This window comes from Lolium rigidum, chromosome 4, assembly GCF_022539505.1.
Source record: "Lolium rigidum isolate FL_2022 chromosome 4, APGP_CSIRO_Lrig_0.1, whole genome shotgun sequence".
Taxonomy (NCBI): domain Eukaryota; kingdom Viridiplantae; phylum Streptophyta; class Magnoliopsida; order Poales; family Poaceae; genus Lolium; species Lolium rigidum.
The window spans coordinates 234,084,559-234,108,750 of NC_061511.1; the positions used below are offsets into that span (position 1 = coordinate 234,084,559).

General features: G+C 47.1%; 1 protein-coding gene across 1 annotated transcript; it reads right to left on the minus strand.

The window, feature by feature from the left end:
- Positions 1-16,715: 16,715 nt before the first annotated feature.
- Positions 16,716-19,362, minus strand: LOC124648431 (vignain-like). Its single transcript, XM_047188201.1, has 5 exons — positions 19,149-19,362; positions 17,751-18,221; positions 17,435-17,670; positions 17,088-17,228; positions 16,716-16,976 (listed from the first exon to the last, which is right to left on the minus strand). Exons 1-5 carry the CDS (start codon positions 19,360-19,362, stop codon positions 16,716-16,718), a joined length of 1,323 nt encoding a protein of 440 aa, XP_047044157.1.
- Between the last annotated feature and the right edge of the window lie 4,830 nt (positions 19,363-24,192).

Here is a 24,192-nt window from a genome sequence, read left to right on the forward strand (position 1 = left end):
CGGCTTAAGTAAGGGACGGATTATCCGCCCCCCTGATGGCGTGTATTTCACACGTTCGTTGGGCAACCCCAAGAGGAAGGTATGATGCGCACAGCAGCAAGTTTTCCCTCAGAAAGAAACCAAGATTTATCGAACCAGGAGGAGCCAAGAAGCACGTTGAAGGTTGATGGCGGCGGGATGTAGTGCGGCGCAACACCAGAGATTCCGGCGCCAACGTGGAACCTGCACAACACAACCAAAGTACTTTGCCCCAACGAAACAGTGAGGTTGTCAATCTCACCGGCTTGCTATAACAAAGGATTAACCGAATTGTGTGGAAGATGATTGTTTGCAGAGAAAACAGTAAAAACAAGTATTGCAGCAGATTTGTATTTCAGTATTAAAAGAATGGACCGGGGTCCACAGTTCACTAGAGGTGTCTCTCCCATAAGATAAAAGCATGTTGGGTGAACAAATTACAGTCGGGCAATTGACAAATAGAGAGGGCATAACAATGCACATACATGTCATGATAAGTATAGTGAGATTTAATTGGGCATTACGACAAAGTACATAGACCGCCATCCAACCGCATCTATGCCTAAAAAGTCCACCTTCAGAGTTATCGTCCGAACCCCTCCGAGTATTAAGTTGCTAACAACGGACAATTGCATTAAGTATGGTGCGTAATGTAATCAATAACTACATCCTCGGACATAGCATCAATGTTTTATCCCTAGTGGCAACAAGACACAGCACAACCTTAGAACTTTCGTCACATCGTCCCAGGTGTCAATGCAGGCATGAACCCACTATCGAGCATAAATACTCCCTCTTGGAGTTACTAGCATCAACTTGGCCGAGCCTCTACTAATAACGAAGAGCATGCAAGATCATAAACAACACATATGCAATAACTTGATAATTAACATAACATGGTATTCTCTATCCATCGGATCCCGACAAACACAACATATATAATTACAGATAGATGATCTTGATCATGTTAGGCAGCTCACAAGATCCAACAATGAAGCACAATGAGGAGAAGACAACCATATAGCTACTGCTATGGACCCATAGTCCAGGGGTGAACTACTCACTCATCACTCCGGAGGCGACCATGGCGGTGTAGAGTCCTCCCGGGAGATGAATCCCCTCTCCGGCAGGGTGCCGGAGGAGATCTCCGTAATCCCCCGAGATGGGATTGGCGGCGGCGGCGTCTCTGGAAGGTTTTCCGTATCGTGGTTTTTCCGCCTCAGGGGTTTCGCGATGGAGGCTTTAAGTAGGCGGAAGGGCAGAGTCGGAGGGCTGACGAGGGGCCCACACCACAGGGCGGCGCGGGCCCCCACTTGGCCGCGCCGCCTTGTGGTCTGGCCACCTCGTGGCCCCACTTCGTATGCTCTTCGGTCTTCTCGGAAGGTTCGTGGCAAAATAGGCCCCTGGGTCTTGATTTCGTCCAATTCCGAGAATATTTCGTTACTAGGATTTCTGAAACCAAAAACAAGCAGAAACAAGAATCGGCACTTCGACATCTTGTTAATAGGTTAGTTCCGTAGAAATGCACGAATATGACATAAAGTGTGCATAAAACATGTAGGTATCATCAATAATATGGCATGGAACATAAGAAATTATCGATACGTCGGAGACGTATCAAGCATCCCCAAGCTTAGTTCTTGCTCGTCCCGAGCGAGTAAAACGATAACAAAGATAATTTCGAAGTGACATGCCATCATAACCTTGATCATACTATTTGTAAACATATGTAATGAATGCAGCGATCAAAACAATGGTAATGACATGAGTAAACAAGTGAATCATAAAGCAAAGACTTTTCATGAATAGTACTTCAAGACAAGCATCAATAAGTCTTGCATAAGAGTTAACTCATAAAGCAATAAATGAAATTAAAGTAAAGGTATTGAAGCAACACAAAGGAAGATTAAGTTTCAGCGGTTGCTTTCAACTTGTAACATGTATATCTCATGGATAATTGTCAACATAGAGTAATATAACAAGTACAATATGCAAGTATGTAGGAATCAATGCACAAGCTTCACACAAGTGTTTGCTTCTGAGGTGGAGAGAGATAGGTGAACCGACTCAACATAAAAGTAAAAAGAATGGTCCTTCAAAGAGGAAAGCATCGATTGCTATATTTGTGCTAGAGCTTTTATTTTGAAAACATGAAACAATTTTGTCAACGGTAGTAATAAAGCATATGAGTTATGTACATTATATCTTACAAGTTGCAAGCCTCATGCATAGTATACTAATAGTGCCCGCACCTTGTCCTAATTAGCTTGGACTACCGGATCTTTGCAATGCACATGTTTTAACCAAGTGTCACAATGGGGTACCTCCATGCCGCCTGTACAAAGGTCTAAGGAGAAAGCTCGCATTTTGGATTTCTCGCTTTTGATTATTCTCAACTTAGACATCCATACCGGGACAACATGGACAACAGATAATGGACTCCTCTTTAATGCATAAGCATGTGGCAACAATTATTATTTGTTGCGGTCAGAAACCCACCGGCGGGCAGCGACGGGCAACACCGTAGAGCCGGGAACAACTCAGGGCTGCGGCTGGCCCTGGTCCCTCTGAGCGACGGCCCGCAAAGCCTTCTGCGCACACGTCTGATGCTGATGCAAGGGCGTGCCACCTGACCTATACCTGGTCGGGAAGGTGTTGGATGATGCCTCGCTTAGTTTCCCGCATGGCATACACGTAAACATTAAATACGAGCCTCGATCGGCTCTCAGGTTATCTCGTGAATCGGCTCAAAGAGCCGATCCACCCATGATTCGTACGAGGTGTCCGAATATATGGTGGTCCTGCTTGATCAAGATAAAGCTAATGCGATCTACGACAATTTAGGGTTTTCACCGCATAATCGGATCATCCTACTCACGATTGGGCCTCGCGCTCGCGTACGGTGATCGTGAGCCGATCCTAGACAGGGCCTAAAAACCAACACGAGGTTGATCCCCGAACATCCTGTCTAGGGCTAGCAAACGACACCCTACACGCCGCCGGATCCTCCAACCCTTTGTAAGGCCTAACTATTGCGGATATTAAACTAATCCTTGGGGAACAAGGAGCAACCGTAACGGATCGGATCTACTAAACGATGATCAAGCGGGGTGCCGCCCCTACACCTAGGATAGGTGTAAGGGCGGCTAGATGTATAAGTGTTGCACTACGACAACATATGATGCGAAGAACAATGCTAACCCTAACACATCTAAGATAACTACGTTGCTCGCCATCAAAAAGGCTTCAAAGACGAGCAACGCATGAACAACGTAATAAGCTTGTGCTGCCTAGATCGCAAGATGCGATCTAGGCAGCATGGTGCTTACCAGGAGAAACCCTCGAGACGAAGGAGTTGGCGATGCGCCGAGATTGATTTGTGTTGAACGTTGGTTGTTGTTTATTTCATAAACCCTAGATACATATTTATAGTCCGGGGACTTTCTAATTCGAGCGTGCACCTAACCGTGCACGGGTAAAACTCTAACTTCTAAATTAAGATACGATCTACTATAATACAGATACATGGGCAATTTAGCCCAACTTCTTCGTGTCAGGCCGCTTCAGAGATCCTCCACGCGTAATCCTTCAAGCCCATCTCACTTACGGCCCATCTCCTGATTTGGCCAAAATCTGGTGATAACACATGCCCCCCTGGTTTTGGAAATGACATTTCCAAAATCATTACGCTTCTCCTTCGTCGGGTCATGTCGTGGCAGAAGCGAATCGCCGCAGCAATCTTCCATCATTTCGCCTCGCCTCCTGGGCTTCTCTGCACGAATTGATAATTTCGGCATAACGTCCTCGAGAACCGTCATGGCATTAAACCTCCACTACACCCCCTTTATTTATCTGTGTCGAACGGTTCGCCACTCCATCCCCTTGCTCTGTTCTATCCACCAGCGCCAAAAAGCCCTCTTCCCCTGTAGCAATGTCTTCCTCCTCCTCTTCCCCCTCAGGCCTCCCCCTCCAATCTTCGCCAAAGAGCAAGAATGAAGACGACCCCCATTCCGGGGCGAACCCCATCTCCTCCGACAAGGAAGAGAAAGAAGGAGAAGTAGAGAAGACAGAGGCCTCCCCCTCCGTCAAGCTTCCGCCGAAGAAGCGCTCCCGCATGTGGGCGGACAGCGAGGACGAGGGTGATGACGAAGAAGGAGAAGAGGAGGAGGAGGAGGATGATTCCTCCTCTTCCGCTGGGTACCCGCCGACGAAGCGCTTCCGCACTTGGGCGGACAGCGAGGATGATGATGATAACAAGGAGGAAGAAGCTCCGGCCGAAGGCTGGGGCAGCAGCGACGAAGAATCCTCCGGCGGTAGCGCCGACGGCGACTCCGACGCTGACGATGATGCTAGCGAGGATTAGTAATGTAGGATTAGTAGTCCCCGAGCAATCGGCTCTTCTTTTGATCTTCCTCACTTGAGCAATCGGCTCTTCATTGTGAAAATCCTCTCTTGTTAATGAAGAAGACTTTTCCTTAACTTGATTTTGCCGATTTTCTTCGTGCTGATTTTGCCAATTGTTAGTTAGCCAGTGCTTAATGAGCCGATGGCAACGCATCGGTCTCTCATCATCCGTTCTTCATCTCTTTGACGTCGGAGTGGTCGTGAACTTGGTCAATGTCTAATAAGCCGATGTCAGCGCATCAAGCCCTCATGATCTATCTTTCATCTTTTTCGACCAATGAGTTCGAGGCCTGCTGGATCACCACCCTTGACGAAAATCGCGACGCAGGACTAACCGATGGCCACCCAATCGGCTCCCAAAAACAGAGCATCCACCAGGCCAGCTGCCCCCCGAGCCTCAGTCGAGGTGAAGACAATGGATGCGGACACGCAGCAGAAAACCGCCACGCAGAGCCGGCCCGGAGCCGACCACCTTCCTTCCGTGGAAAGTCGATATTGCAGATGCTCGCACAACGGCTCAGAAACAGAATCCCTCTGACACCGAGCTGGAGGTCCTTGTGTTTTGTAGATCCTGTGTCATTGTGCTAGAGTCGATGGCCATGCATCGGCTTTGTCCCTCAGCTCTAAAGTCGATGCCCGTGCATCGGCTGTACATTTGCGAGAAACTGCGTGAGATTTTTTTTTAACAGGCCGATTTTTCTATCGGCCCCCAATGTTTCACTGCACATGTATCGCACATGTTCATCTGATTAGGTGCCCCCCGAGCCGATTCTCCGCGTGTAACCGCTGAAATCGGCTCTTTGATCAGTCAAGGCACTCTATGCGAACGTCGGCTTGATTAGGACCAGTGTGGACTTCTTCTAGCTCATTAGCCGACGTAACCCCATTGCCCATTAGATTGGAGTTGAACCCAGGCAGAATGGACGGTGAGGATAATTTTTTGGCCGATTGCTGGAATCGGCCTCCCTGTTGCTTGCTCGATGAAGGTTTTTGCAATGTTGCTCCATAGATCCTTGGGGCCGATCACTTGGATCGGCATCGCCACATTTGTCCATCGATGTTGCTCTTGTTACACGGTCAGGCCGGTGGATAAAACCAGCCTAACCCCGTTCTTTGTCACGTCGATGCGCTCGCAGTCGTCCAAATTGATGCCTGAGAGTGGCTCTTGGCCTGATGTCTCCCAAACGTCCATGCCAGCCGTTGAAATCTCGGCTGAATCATCTGCGTGGACGACTTCTACTTCATCTCCATCCCACTGTATTAGGCATTGGTGCATCGTGGATGGAATACAACAGTTGGCGTGGATCCAAAAAGTAGGACAGCATAGGAGCTCTTGCTGTCGATGATAAAGAACGTCGTACGGACGGTTTTCCTTCCTACGGTCAGATTCACGTTCAGAACACCTTGTGCGTCAGATGCTTGGTCGTTGAAATCGCTCAGTGTCACATTGGTCTTGATCAGATCCGAGCTAGAGCGTCCCAACCGACGTAGCATGGAGTATGGCATAATGTTAATCGCCGCTCCGTGTCCACCAACATCTTGTTGACAGAGCTGCCCATTGATGTAACCTCGCAAGTACGTGGCCTTCGGATGCCCGTAGCTTCTCTCTCGTGGCTTCTCAAAGATGACCGGCCGTGGGCCGCAGTCAAGTTGTGCCACAGGTGCTTCGTCTAATCCTGGAGCGCTAAACTCCGTTGGAAGGATGAAGACCATGTTTGTGCCAGCCGATGTCTCATCATCGGCTTTCCTTTGCTTGGGGCGCCACTCTTTCCTTTGTGGCCGACCCTCTTCATCCAGGGTTCGCTGGATCTTTGCGGCCAGATCAGGTCGCGCCTTCCTTAGCGTGTGCAGGTATAACCTTTCGGCTTCCTCCAAGCCGCGCAATCGCTGAACCCTACGCTTTTGGGATCGGCTGAGTCCATCAGGGCACCACCTTGGCCGATGATATTTGTCTTCTTCTTCATCGTCCTCTAGTTCCTCGAGATCTTCCACCCGAGCGGACTCAGCGCTTGTTCTGAGGCGGGAGAGGCCCTAGACGCTTGAACACGGACACGTTAGCTGCATCCTTCTTCTTTTGTTTGCATTCGGGCGCTTGCCGATTGTTGGCAATCGGCTCATTCCTGAATCCCAGCAGTGTCTGAAGAAGGGATAGTCCCAGTGCCTATCCTCGTCGTCTTGCTCCCTCGACTTTTCCTTGGCGTGGCGCTCATATCGCTCCTCGTCGCGATCATGCCGACGACGTCTCCTGTCGTCCCTAGCAAGACGATCTTTTTCATCATCGTCGTTGTGTCGCCGGCGTTGGTGGTATTGACCCACATACTTGTTGAGGAGGTGATCAGAGAGAGGTCGCTGATATCTTACGTTCCTCACTTCTCCCTCTGTGATGTAGCGCTTGCCGTCGTGGCGGAGCCGATCGCGTGGAGCGGCTTCCTCTGTGTCCTTGCTATGAGAGCAGCTGCCCTCATCTCCGTCCTTGCCACAGTGGTGTCCAAGTCCTACCATGTTGATGCTGAACGAGGATCCTGGCTGGCAACCTTCAGGGTAAGTGCATCCCACCATGTTAACGGCGGGGAAGGGGTGGGTGTCGACCTTCATGGCGTACTGGTTGAAAATCAGACGTCCTTGTTCTATCGCCATTTGGATCTGCTGACGCCACACCCTGCAGTCGTTGGTGGCATGGGAGACCGAGTTATGCCATTTGCAGTATGGCTTTCCGTTTAGCTCCTGTACCGTGGGGATCTTGTGGCCTTCGGGTACCTTTAGCTGCTTCTCCTTGAGTAAGAGGTCGAAAATCTGCTCAGCTTTGGTCACGTCGAAGTCGAACCCTTTTAGAGGGCCTTGTGGCTTAACCCACTTGCAGGACACGGGGCTTGCCGACCGAGTCCATTCAGCCACTGCTACTTCTTGATCTCCCGCAGCACCTTCATCCTCATCTGCCTCAACCAGGGCCACCGCACGCTAGAATTTGTCCTGGTAAACATCTGGGTGGCGCTGTTCATATGCTGACAGCTTCTGCACCATGTGCGCCAATGAAGGGTAGTCTCGCTTGGGAGGCCACGTCCTTGATCGATGATGAGAGACCCACCACCGCCAACTCGATCGCTTCTTTTTCACTTATGTGAACCGAATAGCATCGGTTCCTAACGGTCCTGAAGCGCCGGATGTATTCGACACCTGTCTACCCGCGCTTCGTCGTACTTGTGCTAGATCGGCAATGCCAGCCTCGGAAGCCTCTGAGTGATACCGCTCATGGAACTGCTCTTCCAACTGCTTCCAAGTCCGGATTGAGTTCGGTGGCAGCGATGTGTACCACCCGAAAGCCGATCCTGTGAGGGATCGTGCGAAGAACCTCACACGCAGCTCGTCCGATGCTGAGATCGTGCCCAGCTGTGCCAAATATCGGCTCACATGCTCGATGGAGCCGGAACCATCCGATCCGCCGAACTTCGTGAAATCGGGGAGCCGATATTTGGGTGGTAGTGGGATCAATTCGTACTCATTAGGGTACGGCTTGGAATAGCCGATTGTCCTCCTTTTCGGCATCATGCCGAACCGGTCTTTCGGAATTGTACAAATCTGATCCGCGGTGATGGCCGCGAGCGTCGAACTCGAAGGTTCGCCGGGGTGGCATACTTAGCCAGCCACGCTTGCTTTTCCGGATCTGAGCCAACCGCAGGAGCTGGGCTCGGAGGTTCGTCGGAGTGGCGTACTTAGCTAGCCACGTCTCGCTTCTCAAGGTCCGTCCCCGACGTTCCTCCCGCTGTTCCGTAAGTCCCCGCTGTTGCAGCTCGGTTCGAGAGTGCCCGGTCCATCGCAGTCCGGCACGTATGCGCACGTGTATCCGTGCGGGATCTCCTTGGGCGCCTCATGTAGGAATTGGTAGTCACTAGGGTCACCACCAATCTTGTAGACGACGTATGCCGATGAGTTCGGCACTTCCGGTGCTGCCAACGCAAACGGCAGCGGTGGACGGGACTCGGAGTGGCATCTCTCCTTGGTAAGTCCCCGCAGCTGGTCCCGACGGAGAGTACCGATGGCTCATGATTTCCCGGATCACGCGGAGAGCGACACGCTCCAAAGTGTTCACCGAGCTCTCGGAATGGTGGTGCAGCGAATGAGCCACCATGAAGTTGATCTCCTGACGCAGCCGACCCGGTGCGTTCTTCGACGGGGTGGACAGGTCCACTCCATCAAGCGCGCCTTCGAGTGAGAACCCCTTCCAACCGATGCCATGGGAGCGGGTTCCGTGAAAAGAGCCGATGAGGTCGGCCTCGAGGACCGCCTTGATCTCGTCATGCTTCTTCTTGAGCTCGTCGGCCGGATCCTCGTACTTGACCGGAGTGCCTTCCGCCATCTCAGATGTAGATGGCGATGCGGTGGATGTCGAAGAGTGTCCCACCGGGCGTGCCGAATGTGTTGCGGTCGGAAACCCACCGGCGGGCAGCGACGGGCAACACCGTAGAGCCGGGAACAACTCGTGGCTGCGGCCGGCCCCGGTACCTCCGAGCGACGGCCGGCAAAGCCTTCGCGCACACGTCCGATGCTGATGCAAGGGCGTTCCACCCGACCTATACCTGGTCGGGAAGGTGTTGGATGATGCCTCGCTTAGTTTCCTCGCATGGCATACACGTAAACATTAAATACGAGCCTCGATCGGCTCTCGAGTTATCCCGTGAATCGGCTCAAAGAGCCGATCCACCCATGATTCGTACGAGGTGTCCGAATATATGGTGGTCCTGCTTGATCAAGATAAAGCTAATGTGATCTACGACGATTTAGGGTTTTCACCGCATAATCGGATCATCCTACTCATGATTGGGCCTCGCGCTCGCGTACGGTGATCGTGAGCCGATCCTAGACAGGGCCTAAAAACCAACACGAGGTTGATCCCCGGAACATCCTATCTAGGGCTAGCAAACGACACCCTACACGCCGTTGGATCCTCCAACCCTTTGTAAGGCCTAACTATTGCGGATATTAAACTAATCCTTGGGGAACAAGGAGCAACCGTAACGGATCGGATCTACTAAACGATGATCAAGCGGGGTGCCGCCCCTACACCTAGGATAGGTGTAAGGGCGGCTAGATGTATAAGGGTTGCACTACGACAGCATATGATGCGAAGAACAATGCTAACCCTAACACATCTAAGATAACTTAAACATGAGCTTAAACATGAGCATAACAATTGCAAAGTATATGATGCAAGAGCTTAAACATGAGCATAACAATTGCCAAGTATCAAATTATCCAAGACATTTTAGAGTTACTACATGTAGCATTTTCCAATTCCAACCATATAACAATTTAACGAAGAAGAAACTTCGCCATGAATACTATGAGTAAAGCCTAAGGACATACTTGTCCATATGCTACAGCGGAGCGTGTCTCTCTCCCATAAAGTGAATGCTAGGATCCATTTTATTCAAACAAAACAAAAAACAAAAACAAACCGACGCTCCAAGCAAAGTGCATAAGATGTGACGAAATAAAAATATAGTTTCAGGGGAGGAACCCGATAATGTTGTCGATGAAGAAGGGGATGCCTTGGGCATCCCCAAGCTTAGACGCTTGAGTCTTCTTAGAATATGCAGGGGTGAACCACCGGGGCATCCCCAAGCTTAGAGCTTTCACTCTCCTTGATCATATTGCATCATACTCCTCTCTTGATCCTTGAAAACTTCCTCCACACCAAACTCGAAACAACTCATTAGAGGGTTAGTGCATAATAAAAATTCACATGTTCAGAGGTGACACAATCATTCTTAACACTTCTGGACATTGCATAAAGCTACTGGACATTAATGGATCAAATAAATTCATCCAACATAGCAAAAGAGGCAATGCGAAATAAAAGGCAGAATCTGTCAAAACAGAACAGTCCGTAAAGATGGATTTTATTAGGCCACCAGACTTGCTCAAATGAAAATGCTCAAATTGAATGAAAGTTGCGTACATATCTGAGGATCATGCACGTAAATTGGCTTAATTTTCTGAGCTACCTACAGGGAGGTATACCCAGATTCGTGACAGCAAAGAAATCTGGAACTGCGCAGTAATCCAAATCTAGTACTTACTTTACTATCAAAGACTTTACTTGGCATAACAAAACTCAAAACTAAGATAAGGAGAGGTTGCTACAGTAGTAAACAACTTCCAAGACTCAAATATAAAACAAAAATACTGTAGTAAAAACATGGGTTGTCTCCCATAAGCGCTTTTCTTTAACGCCTTTCAGCTAGGCGCAGAAAGTGTAGCTCAAGTGTTGTCAAAGGGTGGTGCACCTACAGCGGGGTTTGGAGTTTTCTCAACCATGCATAGTATATTAGATACATAAGTTTTAGCGTCTCCCTTCTCATTAGTCTTGGGCTTGCTACTCTCATCGAACAAATTTTCAGGAACAAGCCAAGCATAATTATGTTCTAGTGCATCATTCATAGCTAGGAGTTTACATGGTATTGGTGCTTTGATCTCCCCACCATCATTAATATTATTAGTGTACCTTATCCTATCCATGTCCATTTTTTCAAGGAGACCAACAAAATTAGTATGAGAACCAAGCATATTAAATTTAGCAAAGACCTTTCTAGCCTCTCTTGCTAGACCACCAAATTCTCTAAGAAGGGTTTCTAAAACAAAATCTTTCTTTTCCCCCTCTTCCATATCACCGAGTGTAAGAAACATGTGTTGGATTATAGGATTGAGATTAACAAATTTAGTTTCCAACATGCAAACTAAAGCAGCAGCAGCAATTTCATAAGTAGGAGCAAGTTCTACCAAGTGTCTATCTTCAAAATCTTCAACGGTACTAACATGGGTGAAAAATTCTTCTATATTGTTCCTCCCAATTATAGACCCGCGTCCTACCGGTATGTTTTTTGTGGTAAAATTAAAAGGAAACATGTTGAAATAAGTAAAACAAATGCAAGTAACTAATTTTTTTGTGTTTTTGATATAGTAAACAAGATAGTAAATAAAGTAAAACTAGCAACTAATTTTTTTGTGTTTTGATATAATGCAGCAAACAAAGTAGTAAATAAAATAAAGCAAGACAAAAACAAAGTAAAGAGATTGAGAAGTGGAGACTCCCCTTGCGAGCGTGTCTTGATCTCCCCGGCAACGGCGCCGTAAAATATGCTTGATGGCGTGTATTTCACACGTTCGTTGGGCAACCCCAAGAGGAAGGTATGATGCGCACAGCGAGCAAGTTTTCCCTCGAAAGAAACCAAGATTTATCGAACCAGGAGGAGCCAAGAAGCACGTTGAAGGTTGATGGCGGCGGGATGTAGTGCGGCGCAACACCGGAGATTCCGGCGCCAACGTGGAACCTCGCACAACACAACCAAAGTACTTTGCCCCAACGAAACAGATGAGGTTGTCAATCTCACCGGCTTGCCGTAACAAAGGATTAACCGAATTGTGTGGAAGATGATTGTTTGCAGAGAAAACAAGTAAAAACAAGTATTGCGGCAGATTTGTATTTCGAGTATTAAAAGAATGGACCGGGGTCCACAGTTCACTAGAGGTGTCTCTCCCATAAGATAAAAGCATGTTGGGTGAACAAATTACGATCGGGCAATTGACAAATAGAGAGGGCATAACAATGCACATACATGTCATGATAAGTATAGTGAGATTTAATTGGGCATTACAACAAAGTACATAGACCGCCATCCAACCGCATCTATGCCTAAAAAGTCCACCTTCGAGGTTATCGTCCGAACCCCTCCAGGTATTAAGTTGCTAACAACGTGACAATTGCATTAAGTATGGTGCGTAATGTAATCAATAACTACATCCTCGGACATAGCATCAATGTTTTATCCCTAGTGGCAACGAAGACATCACAACCTTAGAACTTTCGTCACCTGTCCCGGTGTCAATGCGGGCATGAACCCACTATCGAGCATAAATACTCCCTCTTGGAGTTACTAGCATCAACTTGGCCAGAGCCTCTACTAATAACGGAGAGCATGCAAGATCATAAACAACACATATGCAATAACTTGATAATTAACATAACATGGTATTCTCTATCCATCGGATCCCGACAAACACAACATATAGAATTACAGATAGATGATCTTGATCATGTTAGGCAGCTCACAAGATCCAACAATGAAGCACAATGAGGAGAAGACAACCATCTAGCTACCGCTATGGACCCATAGTCCAGGGGTGAACTACTCACTCATCACTCCGGAGGCGACCATGGCGGTGTAGAGTCCTCCGGGAGATGAATCCCCTCTCCGGCAGGGTGCCGGAGGAGATCTCCAGAATCCCCCGAGATGGGATTGGCGGCGGCGGCGTCTCTGGAAGGTTTTCCGTATCGTGGTTTTTCCGCCTCAGGGGTTTCGCGACGGAGGCTTTAAGTAGGCGGAAGGGCAGAGTCGGAGGGCTGACGAGGGGCCCACACCACAGGGCGGTGCGGGCCCCCACTTGGCCGCGCCGCCTTGTGGTCTGGCCACCTCGTGGCCCCACTTCGTATGCTCTTCGGTCTTCTGGAAGGTTCGTGGCAAAATAGGCTCCTGGGTCTTGATTTCGTCCAATTCCGAGAATATTTCGTTACTAGGATTTCGAAACCAAAAACAACAGAAAACAACGAATCGTCACTTCGGCATCTTGTTAATAGGTTAGTTCCGAGAAAATGCACGAATATGACATAAAGTGTGCATAAAACATGTAGGTATCATCAATAATATGGCATGGAACATAAGAAATTATCGATACGTCGGAGACGTATCAAGCATCCCCAAGCTTAGTTACGCTCGTCCCGAGCGAGTAAAACGATAACAAAGATAATTTCTGAAGTGACATGCCATCATAACCTTGATCATACTATTTGTAAACATATGTAATGAATGCAGCGATCAAAACAATGGTAATGACATGAGTAAACAAGTGAATCATAAAGCAAAGACTTTTCATGAATAGTACTTCAAGACAAGCATCAATAAGTCTTGCATAAGAGTTAACTCATAAAGCAATAAACCAAATGTGTTCGTTTTGTCACATGACTTCCACTATTGAGGCATGTTTGTCACGACGAGCATTGATTTTCCAATTTACACATCTTAATCCAGTTTTTGGCAGTTGGGACCCACTGTCAAGTCCTATGTGACAAAAAACCAACTGAATTGTTTCTGCTAATTTTACAGAAGACCCCTATCCCATTTCCCAAAAGCAATCAGGTACCAAGTCAATGTCTTCCTCATCGTGCGCTCGTGCGGCGTGCCAGGAACACCTACAGCGCTGACCGCTGGGCCCCCTCCTCGCCGCCCACGTCTTTGTCGTCGGCCGTTTCGACCGCCGCGCGAACGCTGCTCGACATCATCCGCGATGACCAGCCGGCTCCGTCTTCAGCGACCCGTTCGTCCGTCGCGCCGTGTCCCTCCCTGCTCCGCAGACTGCCTCCCCGCCTGCGCCGACCAGGGTCATGGCCATGGCGCCGATGCCGCCCCCGGAGAAGTCCCCGCCGACAAATCAGGATGTGGAGGAGGAGCAGGGGAGAGGGTGTCCCTCATGGCGATGCAGCGAGCAGGACCCGGCGGCCGCACCTTCTGCCGGGGCTGCGCCTGCGAGCTCCTCGCCGTACGCGGACGCTGCCCGTTCTGCAACGCCACCACCGTCGACGTCCTTGACATCTTCTGACCGACCCTGTCGCCGATCCCCACCCTGTCTGACCGCGTCCCCAGGCCACCGCCGACGGACCTCTCCGGCGAAATCACCAGATCTCTGCCCTGTTCTTGCCAAAAATGAACAAGGATAATGACATGTTCAGCTCGAAATAAGAAATCTAGGTTTCTTTTGTAAAATGAAACTGGTGATTTGCTGTTCACATGCCACGTGGACCTGACAGGTGGGCAGAATGGTCAGAAAATGGCTTAACAAAGCTAATTGGCAGAATCAGTGCTCCGCGTCTTGACCAAGTCTCAACAGTGGTAGTTATGTGTCGCCTTGCCCAATATTAGTAGTTTTCAGATATGACCGTTACTGTAACGTGGTAGTTCCTCGTCATTTACTCCGCAAATCTGCAAGGCAATCCCGTATCTGCTTGTTTCAATAAGCCGCGCGTCCTTAATTGACACAATGCTTGTTGCAGCCGTGCTGGTTCGTTCCTTCTCACTGGATCAAGAGATCCTGAGTTCCAATCCCACTACAGGCAATTTAGTCCACCGGCTTTGTGTCTCTGCTTGCAGAAATCATATCTCTCAAACTATAACTCGAAATAAAATATTTTATATATGAAAATTGTTCAGAAAAATATGAGGAATATTAATATACCATCCATTCATCTGTTTGCATCTCGCATTATGTCGTGACGTGGTAGTTTGCATCACATCTCTTACATAACATCAGAGTATTTTGGATTTCCACCTAGGGTTTCCCCGCTCCGATTAAAATTAAAGTAGCTCACCCTTGGTATGCTACTGTGTTTCCGATATGAAGAGTATTCTGATTTATGTTGCCTCTGCAGATCCTGCAGCTTCCTAACAGCCGAGTCAGAAGACAATCCTCGGTTGTTCAAACCCATAATTCTCGTTGATCCCGGCGAACCCTCTCTTTGGAGCTCGCCAAATCAACATTAGTATCCTGTCTTTTTTTTTCTAGATCTCAAAAAAAAAAATCATGTCTCTTTTCTCTTGTACATCTTAGGAGTAGTCTCAACACCCTCTTTCCCCGCCATAATCTCCTTATTCTCCACGATAGTCGCCACATGAGAAGCGATGTTAGGAGCTGTGGAGCTCTGGAATCTGTTGGATTTGCTCCTCCTTTCATCAGCCTTTTCGTGGATGATTTATTGTGGGTGTTACCCAAATTTTCCTCAGGCATATCATAAATTCCTCATCCATCTCTTGGGGCGCCTCAGGGGATACCGCACTCCTTCCTCCATGACCACGGTTATTCCTTCCTCTACCTCTTGTTTTGCTCGCACCTAGACTTGCAACAAATTCCTTCTGTGGCTGAAACCACATGTCCTCGGGAGAGACCATCGTAAAATTCTCATATTGAAATTTTGCTGGGTCACGATCTCCATTGCCACAGTGATCAGCTGCGTGGCCAATAATACCACAATTTGCACAGAAACACGACATCTTCTCATACATAACCTGTTTTTTTTGCGGTTCCTTTCCAGGTCCAACACTCCCTGTGAGAAAGCGCAACATAGATTTCTAAATTTTGATCCTGGCATATACCCTAACGAACTTGATATACGGGGCACCATTAATACCAAGCTACACCTTAAGAACTTCCCAATTTTTGATGCCATCACTTTTGCTACCGCCTCATTGCGGAATAGGTCTGGTAAACCCATAATCCCGAAATGTTTTCAGTTTTGCTACCGTCTCATTTGGATCTTTTTTTACAATCAATACTACATATATTTATAGTAACAAATAGTACATGGTAGAGATACACGAGCTGTCTTCAACAGTTTTAAAATAAAGTCTAAAACATACTAGCAAATCTTCGAGATCTTCAAACTCTTTCTTCTTACAAGACATAATCTTGTAATTTCCTGAAAGCAGCCAAAGATAGATAACAAAGCATAGACCTGTAAATACTAATGATAGTTCTCCCATAATTGTTCGAGGTCTTTTGGTGCTTTGTTGGAGGTCTTTTGGTGCTTTTAGTGTTTCAATTCCTGCAATAGAACAAACAGGTGAGGGACGATATTGTGGCCTGCACCCCGTGGGTATGTGATCTGGTCCGTAGTGGGCTTTGGGCACTTGGATTTGGGCTACGAGGGAGCCAGTTAGAGGTGTGATGTAATCTCACTAAACTTCTTTTTCATTTCATCAAGATAGTGGACTGGTGGGTCACTGGGTCAGCTCCTCTAAATCCCTAATCACAACCATTGGTTTGTTTAAAAATTCGTGCAAAAAACTCCCAAGTAAGTGTACAAACCCTCCTCTTATTTTAACATACTTATTATAAGTTGTTGTGTTGGCTTTGGTGCATATCAATTTCTTTAATTAAATAACTTCTGTATGCATTCGAGAATATAAACGGCACCTAAAAGATGCATACGACCCTCTTTATTAATTTTATTCAACAAACAACTGACAAATAACATACATCAAAACCTCCCGAAGTCTTCACGCAACACGTACAAACTAGACAATGGGTGAACATCAGGGTAACAACAGGGTCTTATGCCCTGAAATCAACGAAATTTCTCCACCAGGTAGGAACCGGGAAGAAATCACATAGTAACATTTTGCACAAAGTACTTGACATAACAGGGGGTGATTTACTTCCCCCGAGCTTGCACTCCGAAGGAATGCCATTTAGAGCTCATCAGTAAGAGCCACATCCCTCATCGTCGCATGTGGTGCCGACTTGGTTGGGTAAGACGCCTGCATGGCGATACCACACAAACCCTCTGCTTGCGACACACCGCGCTGCATCCTTATGTAGCCCTTTTCACCCCAGTTCTCTCCCCATGAGTTCTTCACGATCCAGTATTTCGTCTTATCTCGAGTAGTACCGTACCCAACAGCGGCCACACCATGATCGAGATCCGTGCCACAACCTACGCTGAAGACGCCCTGAGTTCGTTGGAGTAATCGGTGTAAGTAATTGCATATACATCGCATACACCAGAACAAGCTAGAGTACATGTGTATGAGCTGCACGGATAGTTCGATCAGATTACGCACCTCGGAGTAGAACTTGAAATCATTGCTGCTGGCGTCTATTGCAACGGACACGGGCTGGTTCGCCACGGCTTTCTGCAGAGCAGACTCGTCATTCGCAGGGACATGCTCGTAGCCATCGATTGAAACATGATGAGGGTTTTCCTGCAGCATAGATAACGTCCCTAGTTAAAATCTACAGATCACGAAACTGATAGCACGTACTTTGAGACTGAAAACATAACAGTTGATTTGATCCAGTTGAAAAATCCAAAACAAAAACAACTCAGTAATTAAGTTAATCTTTAGATGTTGGCGAGTTTCAAATTAGAATTCTGGACTGGGTAAAGCATAGAGCTGCCTTTCTTCACCTTTGACTGGTCACAGCTGTTCTGCTCGCCTTGATACGGATAGCTGGACTCGGTGGTGATGCCTCCGTTTTTCTTGATGAACTGGAATGCGTTGTCCATGAGCCCGCCGTGGCACCCATTGTTGTTGACGTTATCACAGTCCAAGAGCTCCTGCTCCGATAGCGAGACAAGGTTCCCCGTCCTGATCTTGTTGATGCCTTCCACCGCCGCGATCGTGGAGAACGCCCAGCAGCTCCCTTCAACAGTCGAATGGAACACACTGATCCGTACGTAGATCGAAATGAATAATGATGTACAGTACAACATATGCACGTACCACACTGGTCGCCTTGGTCCTTGATGGCTGTCACGGCGCCCTTTTGCCGCCAGTCCACAGCCGCCGGCAGTTTCTCGGCGTCCGAGTACATGAAGCTCCCGTCGCCCTGGCGTCCGCCGCTCAGGGAGCGGTGGTGCCGCACCCTGGACCCGGCGTACGTGCGGCGGAACTCGTCGGTGGTCATGTCGGCGAACTTGTTGAGCGCCAGCCTGAAGGGCCTGTCCTTCATGTTGGCCTCGTGGATGTACCGCACGTTCTCCTTGAACACGTTGAAGCGGCGGGCCTCCATTTCGGCGCCGAGCCCCCTCGGTGACACCGTGTAGTGGCTCTTCCACGTCCCGTAGAGGCCCCACAGGTTCTCTTCCGAGGCGAGGTCTTTCTCGGTGAAGGGGACGCCCATCGCCGGGGCCACAGCCGTCGGCACCACTGGTGCGTCTACCAAAATACAACTCCAAATTGTTGTTATTGCAACTTAAACCGATGAGGCTTGCTTCGGTGTCCCCCCTCTCACCAAAACTTAAAGAGGCAAGTTTTCCTGTGTCTTTTTTTAGCCCGCGAAAACTCATATCTAGCCCTATATATATCCTCGTATACATATGCTAGCTGAAATCAATGTTTCTACCAGTTGATGTGGCCGACGCAATATTTTACTCACAGACGTTTCAGTTTCAGCATAGATCGTTATCTGCGTGTCTAACTACTAAATATTATAGACTTAAACGGACCGTATGAGCTACTCTAGGGATTGTACTTATGTCTTTTTATTCACTTTTAATCATTACGCCTCTGGTTACAAAGAGGTATGAAGAGATCTTGGCCATTCATGTGTTTCAGTTCACCAAAGTTTGAACCAAGGGGGGGATACCGAAGCAAAAGTGTAAACCGATGGGTACGAGAGCGTGGTTTATATAGACCTGGTAGTGGGCGAGAGGCTTCGTTACGGTTTTTCCCATGGAGTTGGAGTGTGGCTGGCTGACGATATGGTGGAGAGATGATTGGAGGTGAGAGGTGGCGGGAAGGAAGAAGACATCGAAATTTTGGAGGGTAGGGATAAGCTGAGCAATAAATGGAAAGGGGCCGCATTGAGTTTGAGCTTCCTCTATTTCAAAGACGGAAAAGGATTGGCATGTGTGATATCTACGGCTGTTGATGTAAAGGAGCTTTGGTTCCGGTTCGATGGCTAATACTCACTCTGTCCCACGGAAGTTGTCTGAGATTTATCTAAATTCAAATGTATCTATACATTTTATAGAATATAGATACATCCAAATTTTGACACATCTAGACAAATTTGATAGGACGGAGCGTGTATGTATAATCCACGACGACACGATATGATACAGAGCTTGTATGTACATATATCAAAGGCAATCAATAGAGTGAGTTTAATGAATTTACCAGAATCACCAAAACAAGGGAAACAACAAGTGTTCTTGCAGACTGAGTCGGTGCCACTCGCAGCAATACAAGCAAAACAGCATGCTTTTGCTCGGGAGCTTGAGCAGCAGCCACAGTCTTCCGCGGTGGCCGAGTTGACAGTGAGGCTCAGGATGAGCACGCACATGATCACCATCGAAGTGGTAGTGCCAGTGAGCATCCTCTTGCCCTCCATTTCCTCCTGCTACCTGCCTTTGTTACCTAGCTTTTGTGCTGAGAGGTGGTTCTTGAATGGATGTTTCCGGCTACAATTTATAGGCAGCTGTGCTACATTATGATATGATAAGGTGGGATGGGTAGAAAATCAAAAAAGAAAGAAAGCTGTAAGGGAGAACCATGGATGCAAGTAACACTAGCCTGTCAAAGATTGTTTTTAGCTCGCAACTTGTGGTGCTGAATACAATTTCAACAGGGGGTTTCATATATATTTCGCTATAAAATAAAAGGGTGGATTTCTGCATCTACTATGATAGGGCTCTTTTACGGTAGGGACGGAGGAGAGTCAGCCGTCCAAACGGCCAAATCCAAGTGCTTAGATTAACTCATACTACTCGGGTAGATGAGTAGTATTTTTGCACCGAAGTGTAACATTGTTATATTTCTACTCACCCAAGGGTACTTTCGAGAGTTTTAAAAGAAAAAGAAGGGTATTCACTGGAACTGAGGAACGTACGATGGGAGGCGGCAACCTGGCCATCCGCTCCACCAGCAGGCTCCCGCCCCTGCGGCCTCTTTCCGCGCCGAGCACCGCCGATGGAGGCAGCATAGCGCCGACCTGGGCCTCGTGCAGGTGTATGATCAGTTGTCCAACAGTGAGGACCCGCCGCTTGCACACAGCCGCGGGAGGCTGCTGATACCGGGCGCGCGCACCAGCTCCTGCGCTAGGCTGCACGCCCAAGGCGGCCGGACCTGACGCTTGCAAACCGCCTCGGCGAGGCTGCTGGTGCCGAGCGCGCGGGGCAGCTCCTGAGCCAGGCAGCACGCCGACCAGCAGGCGTGGACCCTATGCGCATACGCCGCTTGCACACCGCCGCGGAGAGGCTGACGGTGCCGGTCGAGCTCTGCGCCAGGCTGCACGCCATCGCGCACGCCTGCTTCTCACCGCAGCGCCGCGGCCACTCCGGCACGGCACGGGACAACACACTACTCCACTAAAAACGCATTGGCTCGTTGCTCACATTATTTGAGATAAACTCCCCGTATCTGGACTCTTTTACCCTGCAGCCTATCTCTGAATTTTCGAGTACTGTTAGTACCTCATTCATTGTTTATCTGATCATTCTTGTGAAATCCAGATAAATGCAAGCAAAACTGTGAAATGCAAATGGCAGTAGTGTTTGTACTTCTATTTATCTGTTCTTACTGTGAAATGCAGATGGCGGTAGATGATGTAATCCATTCATTGAGACGCATGATTTTTAGACTAAGTGCAGAGTATACGAAAATCACGTCTAGTGTATGTGTCAACAATTCATAAACTAAACGATCCCTTAACTACTGCACTTTCAATAAATTGATCCCTAGCTCTTCAATCTTCCGCGCTGTAGTTTCAACTACCGCTTCCATGTTCTCCTGCACGGTGGCCGTTTGTTCGCTGAAAACCAATCTCATCCAGTTCTGCTAGCTCTTGTTCCAATTCGTGAGCAGGCTCAAGAACACCGGCAGGAAAAGGAGTGGCGATGGAACAGAAAACAGCTGTGGGCTGTGGTACACGACGACTTCTTCGTCACCGCGGCGATCTCTAATTCCAAGTCTAGGCCGTGGCAAGAACGCCAGCGACGGCAAGGCGGGAGCACGGGCCGTATGGCAACTCTTTGTTGGCGCTGTGGAGAGATCGATTGATTGCCCCTAATCATGGACTAGGCTGCCCTTACAGAAACATAAAAAGATACCTACCTAAATTACCCCTGGCTCAATACTACTCGTCCATGGGACAAGTAAGTTGTACCGTAAAAAGCCTCCTATGATAACTATGCAATAAATGGGCTGTGTGCATAGTGACCACTGTGCCGGCATCGAACCGTTGGCGACATCGTTTTCATATGATAGTATCATACTTATGTTTATAATATATATGTATTACTGTCTCTACAGTGCATGGTATTATGTACTAGTATCTCAATTTTTTATATTTATTGATTTATAAAATTTTAATGAAAATTTGTGTACGAAATCTATTTGACAATTATTTTGTTAATTCCACGTGTATGTGGTATGATACGGTATCTGTGGATGATACCATTATGATCTCTCTGATGATTTATTATAGTACCACGCAAGCTTTTTTACATGCATTAAATGTATGATACTACCTACTATCGGTAGTCTAAATAAACCCTAGTGTGAACATGATTATTAACGTTTCCATGTTGTATAAAAAAAATGAGTAGTGATACAACTAGCACAATGCAAACTATTCTTGGTGTTGTTTCCTTAGAAACACAAGATATGTATGCCCAGATCATATACACGGTTTAGTCTTAGGTAAAACTGATTGTGCTCGATCTGCGCTAGCTGTATATATAGAAGTAGACTAGCTGTTTGTTAAAATCTTTACTATTAAATTGCAATAGGTGACTGCCTGGTGTCACACTTGGGCCAGTTTTTATTTAAGCCCAACGTCTCAATTGTGATGATAATGATAATAGGCCCGTATGATGGCCGAAATTCTACCGTCAGTTAAAACGTTCCGTCGCTAGAAAACATGGACGTATCGGTTTCCTAAATCCTAATTCTAGCACTACTAGAGAACCTTTTCGATCCCCTTTCCATAGAGCTTCTCCTCCAATGCCCGACCGTACCGCGCTCGAATCCGGACTCCTACACTGTCCAACTTCTGCCCGTTTGTATGTTCTCGAGTCGGGATGTTTTTTGCTTCTCCGAGCCTTTAAATATGGGAGCAATCGATGCCCTTACATCAAATCGTCCTACAGCCAAAATCGAAATTGAAAATGAAATCGAGTGTCGGATGCCACAACGCAGGATCTCCTGAATCAACGACTCAGTCCGATGTATTCGGGCCTGGTCTCCGGGAAGAAAGAAGGAGAGGAACAGCTTGAAGAGGAGACCGGGAGGGAGGAATCAAGTGATGCGATTGATGGATTTAGCCTTCGAATTTGAAGATATGCTAGATCTGTTGCTGATATTAAAGAAGAAATTGAAGAAAATTATATTTGGGGAAAGAGGAGCTCGGCTCTTTCATGGAAGAAGATGAACTATGAAGCAGAATAGAAAATATCTGCAGATGGGGGCAGGTCCCAGTGAGATGGTGGCCTCAGATAGATTTTTTTTTCTCCTGCACTACCGCTTCACGTTTTTCTTCTATGGTGGGATCATTGCGATACAGACCAAGAATAATAGACAGATCTGTCGATCGACAGCCAGCACAGGTGCCCAACAGGATGAGTCCAGAGCAAAGTCTCACGTATTTTCGTCGTAGTGTGCATCAAATGATTCAGCAAATTATCGATAATGTCATTCGTATTGTATCATTGGGTTTCTTACACCTTTTAATTATAATAACAGAACTAATCTGACTATTTACTCTGAACAAACTATACTACAAAATTCATCAGTGTTTCATGTCTTACTTTTATTTATTATTTACCAATTTATTTTTATTTTTGTGTCTTTTGTAAATTCGTCGATTTCACTTCAACAATTGCTAACTACATGAAACATGAAAATATTTCTTGATCTCAGCAATCATAAATTGTTTCTCTATGGTTGGAACGTTGTTTTTTATTACACTTATCTTCAGTAATATTACGAATACTGCCACCGTCAAGTGAACGGTCGCACGCAGGCTTGGCTCGCGAGGCCACGACACGCACGATTCACGATTGCACCTGGGCTAACCGGTTAGCCCACGTACACAGTGAGGATTTCAATCGATATGCACACAACATGCTATGTTAGCGATACAAATTTGTGCCGAGTAAAACAACACCTAGACAGAGGATTTCCATTGATTCAAACAAATAGAGGATTTCGTCTAGGATTTAGAACGACTTATAAGATATCATATATATAAGCAACACCGTTTTGCTTTGGCAGATCGATACGACTGATTCACATCGCGCGCGGCTGCCGCCTAGGACTCGAGCTAAGGTCCGCCATACCGATACCGGCGTCCTACCTCACCGCTGCGTCAAGCCAGGCCGCCGCGCCGAGCTCATCCTCCCGCAATACCGTCGTCATCCCGAACACCCGACCAACTTCTTCGCTGGTCGGCAGGTGCGTTGGGAGTGATCGGTGCAACGAGCGTCTAGCAATCCAATATAAATAGGTTTATAATTATGTAATATGAGAACCGTGATCACCAACAGTGCACAATTGAAAAGAGAAGAAGTGCCAATATTGATTGTATTTTTAAAACATTTTATTAATTTTATCCCGGTGCAACGCACGGGCACTTTTGCTAGTAAGTCCTAGTTGCATTAGTATATTCAGAAACAAATAATAAACCAGAAAATATTAGCATATTCAGAAAGGGAAATTCAATTCGGCTCCTGGGTGCGTATGCTCCCTCTACCAACAAAACATATTTCGAATTGTGGAAAAATTTTGACAAAAAATTCTACATGTACATCTCCATAATATATGTGTATGCGTCAAGTTTCACGAAAAAATAATATTTTTTGTGGCCTACGTAAAAAAGAGAAAACTTATCATGTGAAAAGCATTGTTTCCAGCATTGAATTTTGTCTTTTTTACACACGTCACATGATAAGTTCATTTTTATGAAATAACTTTGTGAGCGCGTAGCACGTGAAGATGTACGTGCGAATTTTTTGTTGCATTTTTTTGAAATTTAAAATATGTGTAAGATGCATTTCAAAATATAGGGAGCATATGCTCCCATGTTCCAAAACACCACTCCCATTCAGAAACAAATAATAAATCAGAAAAAGTAAGCTTAACAAATAAGGTATTAACTAGGGTTGCATACATAGTACTTGCAAGTTGTAAATGTTGAGATTGAAATATGGAGGCTAGGGATCAA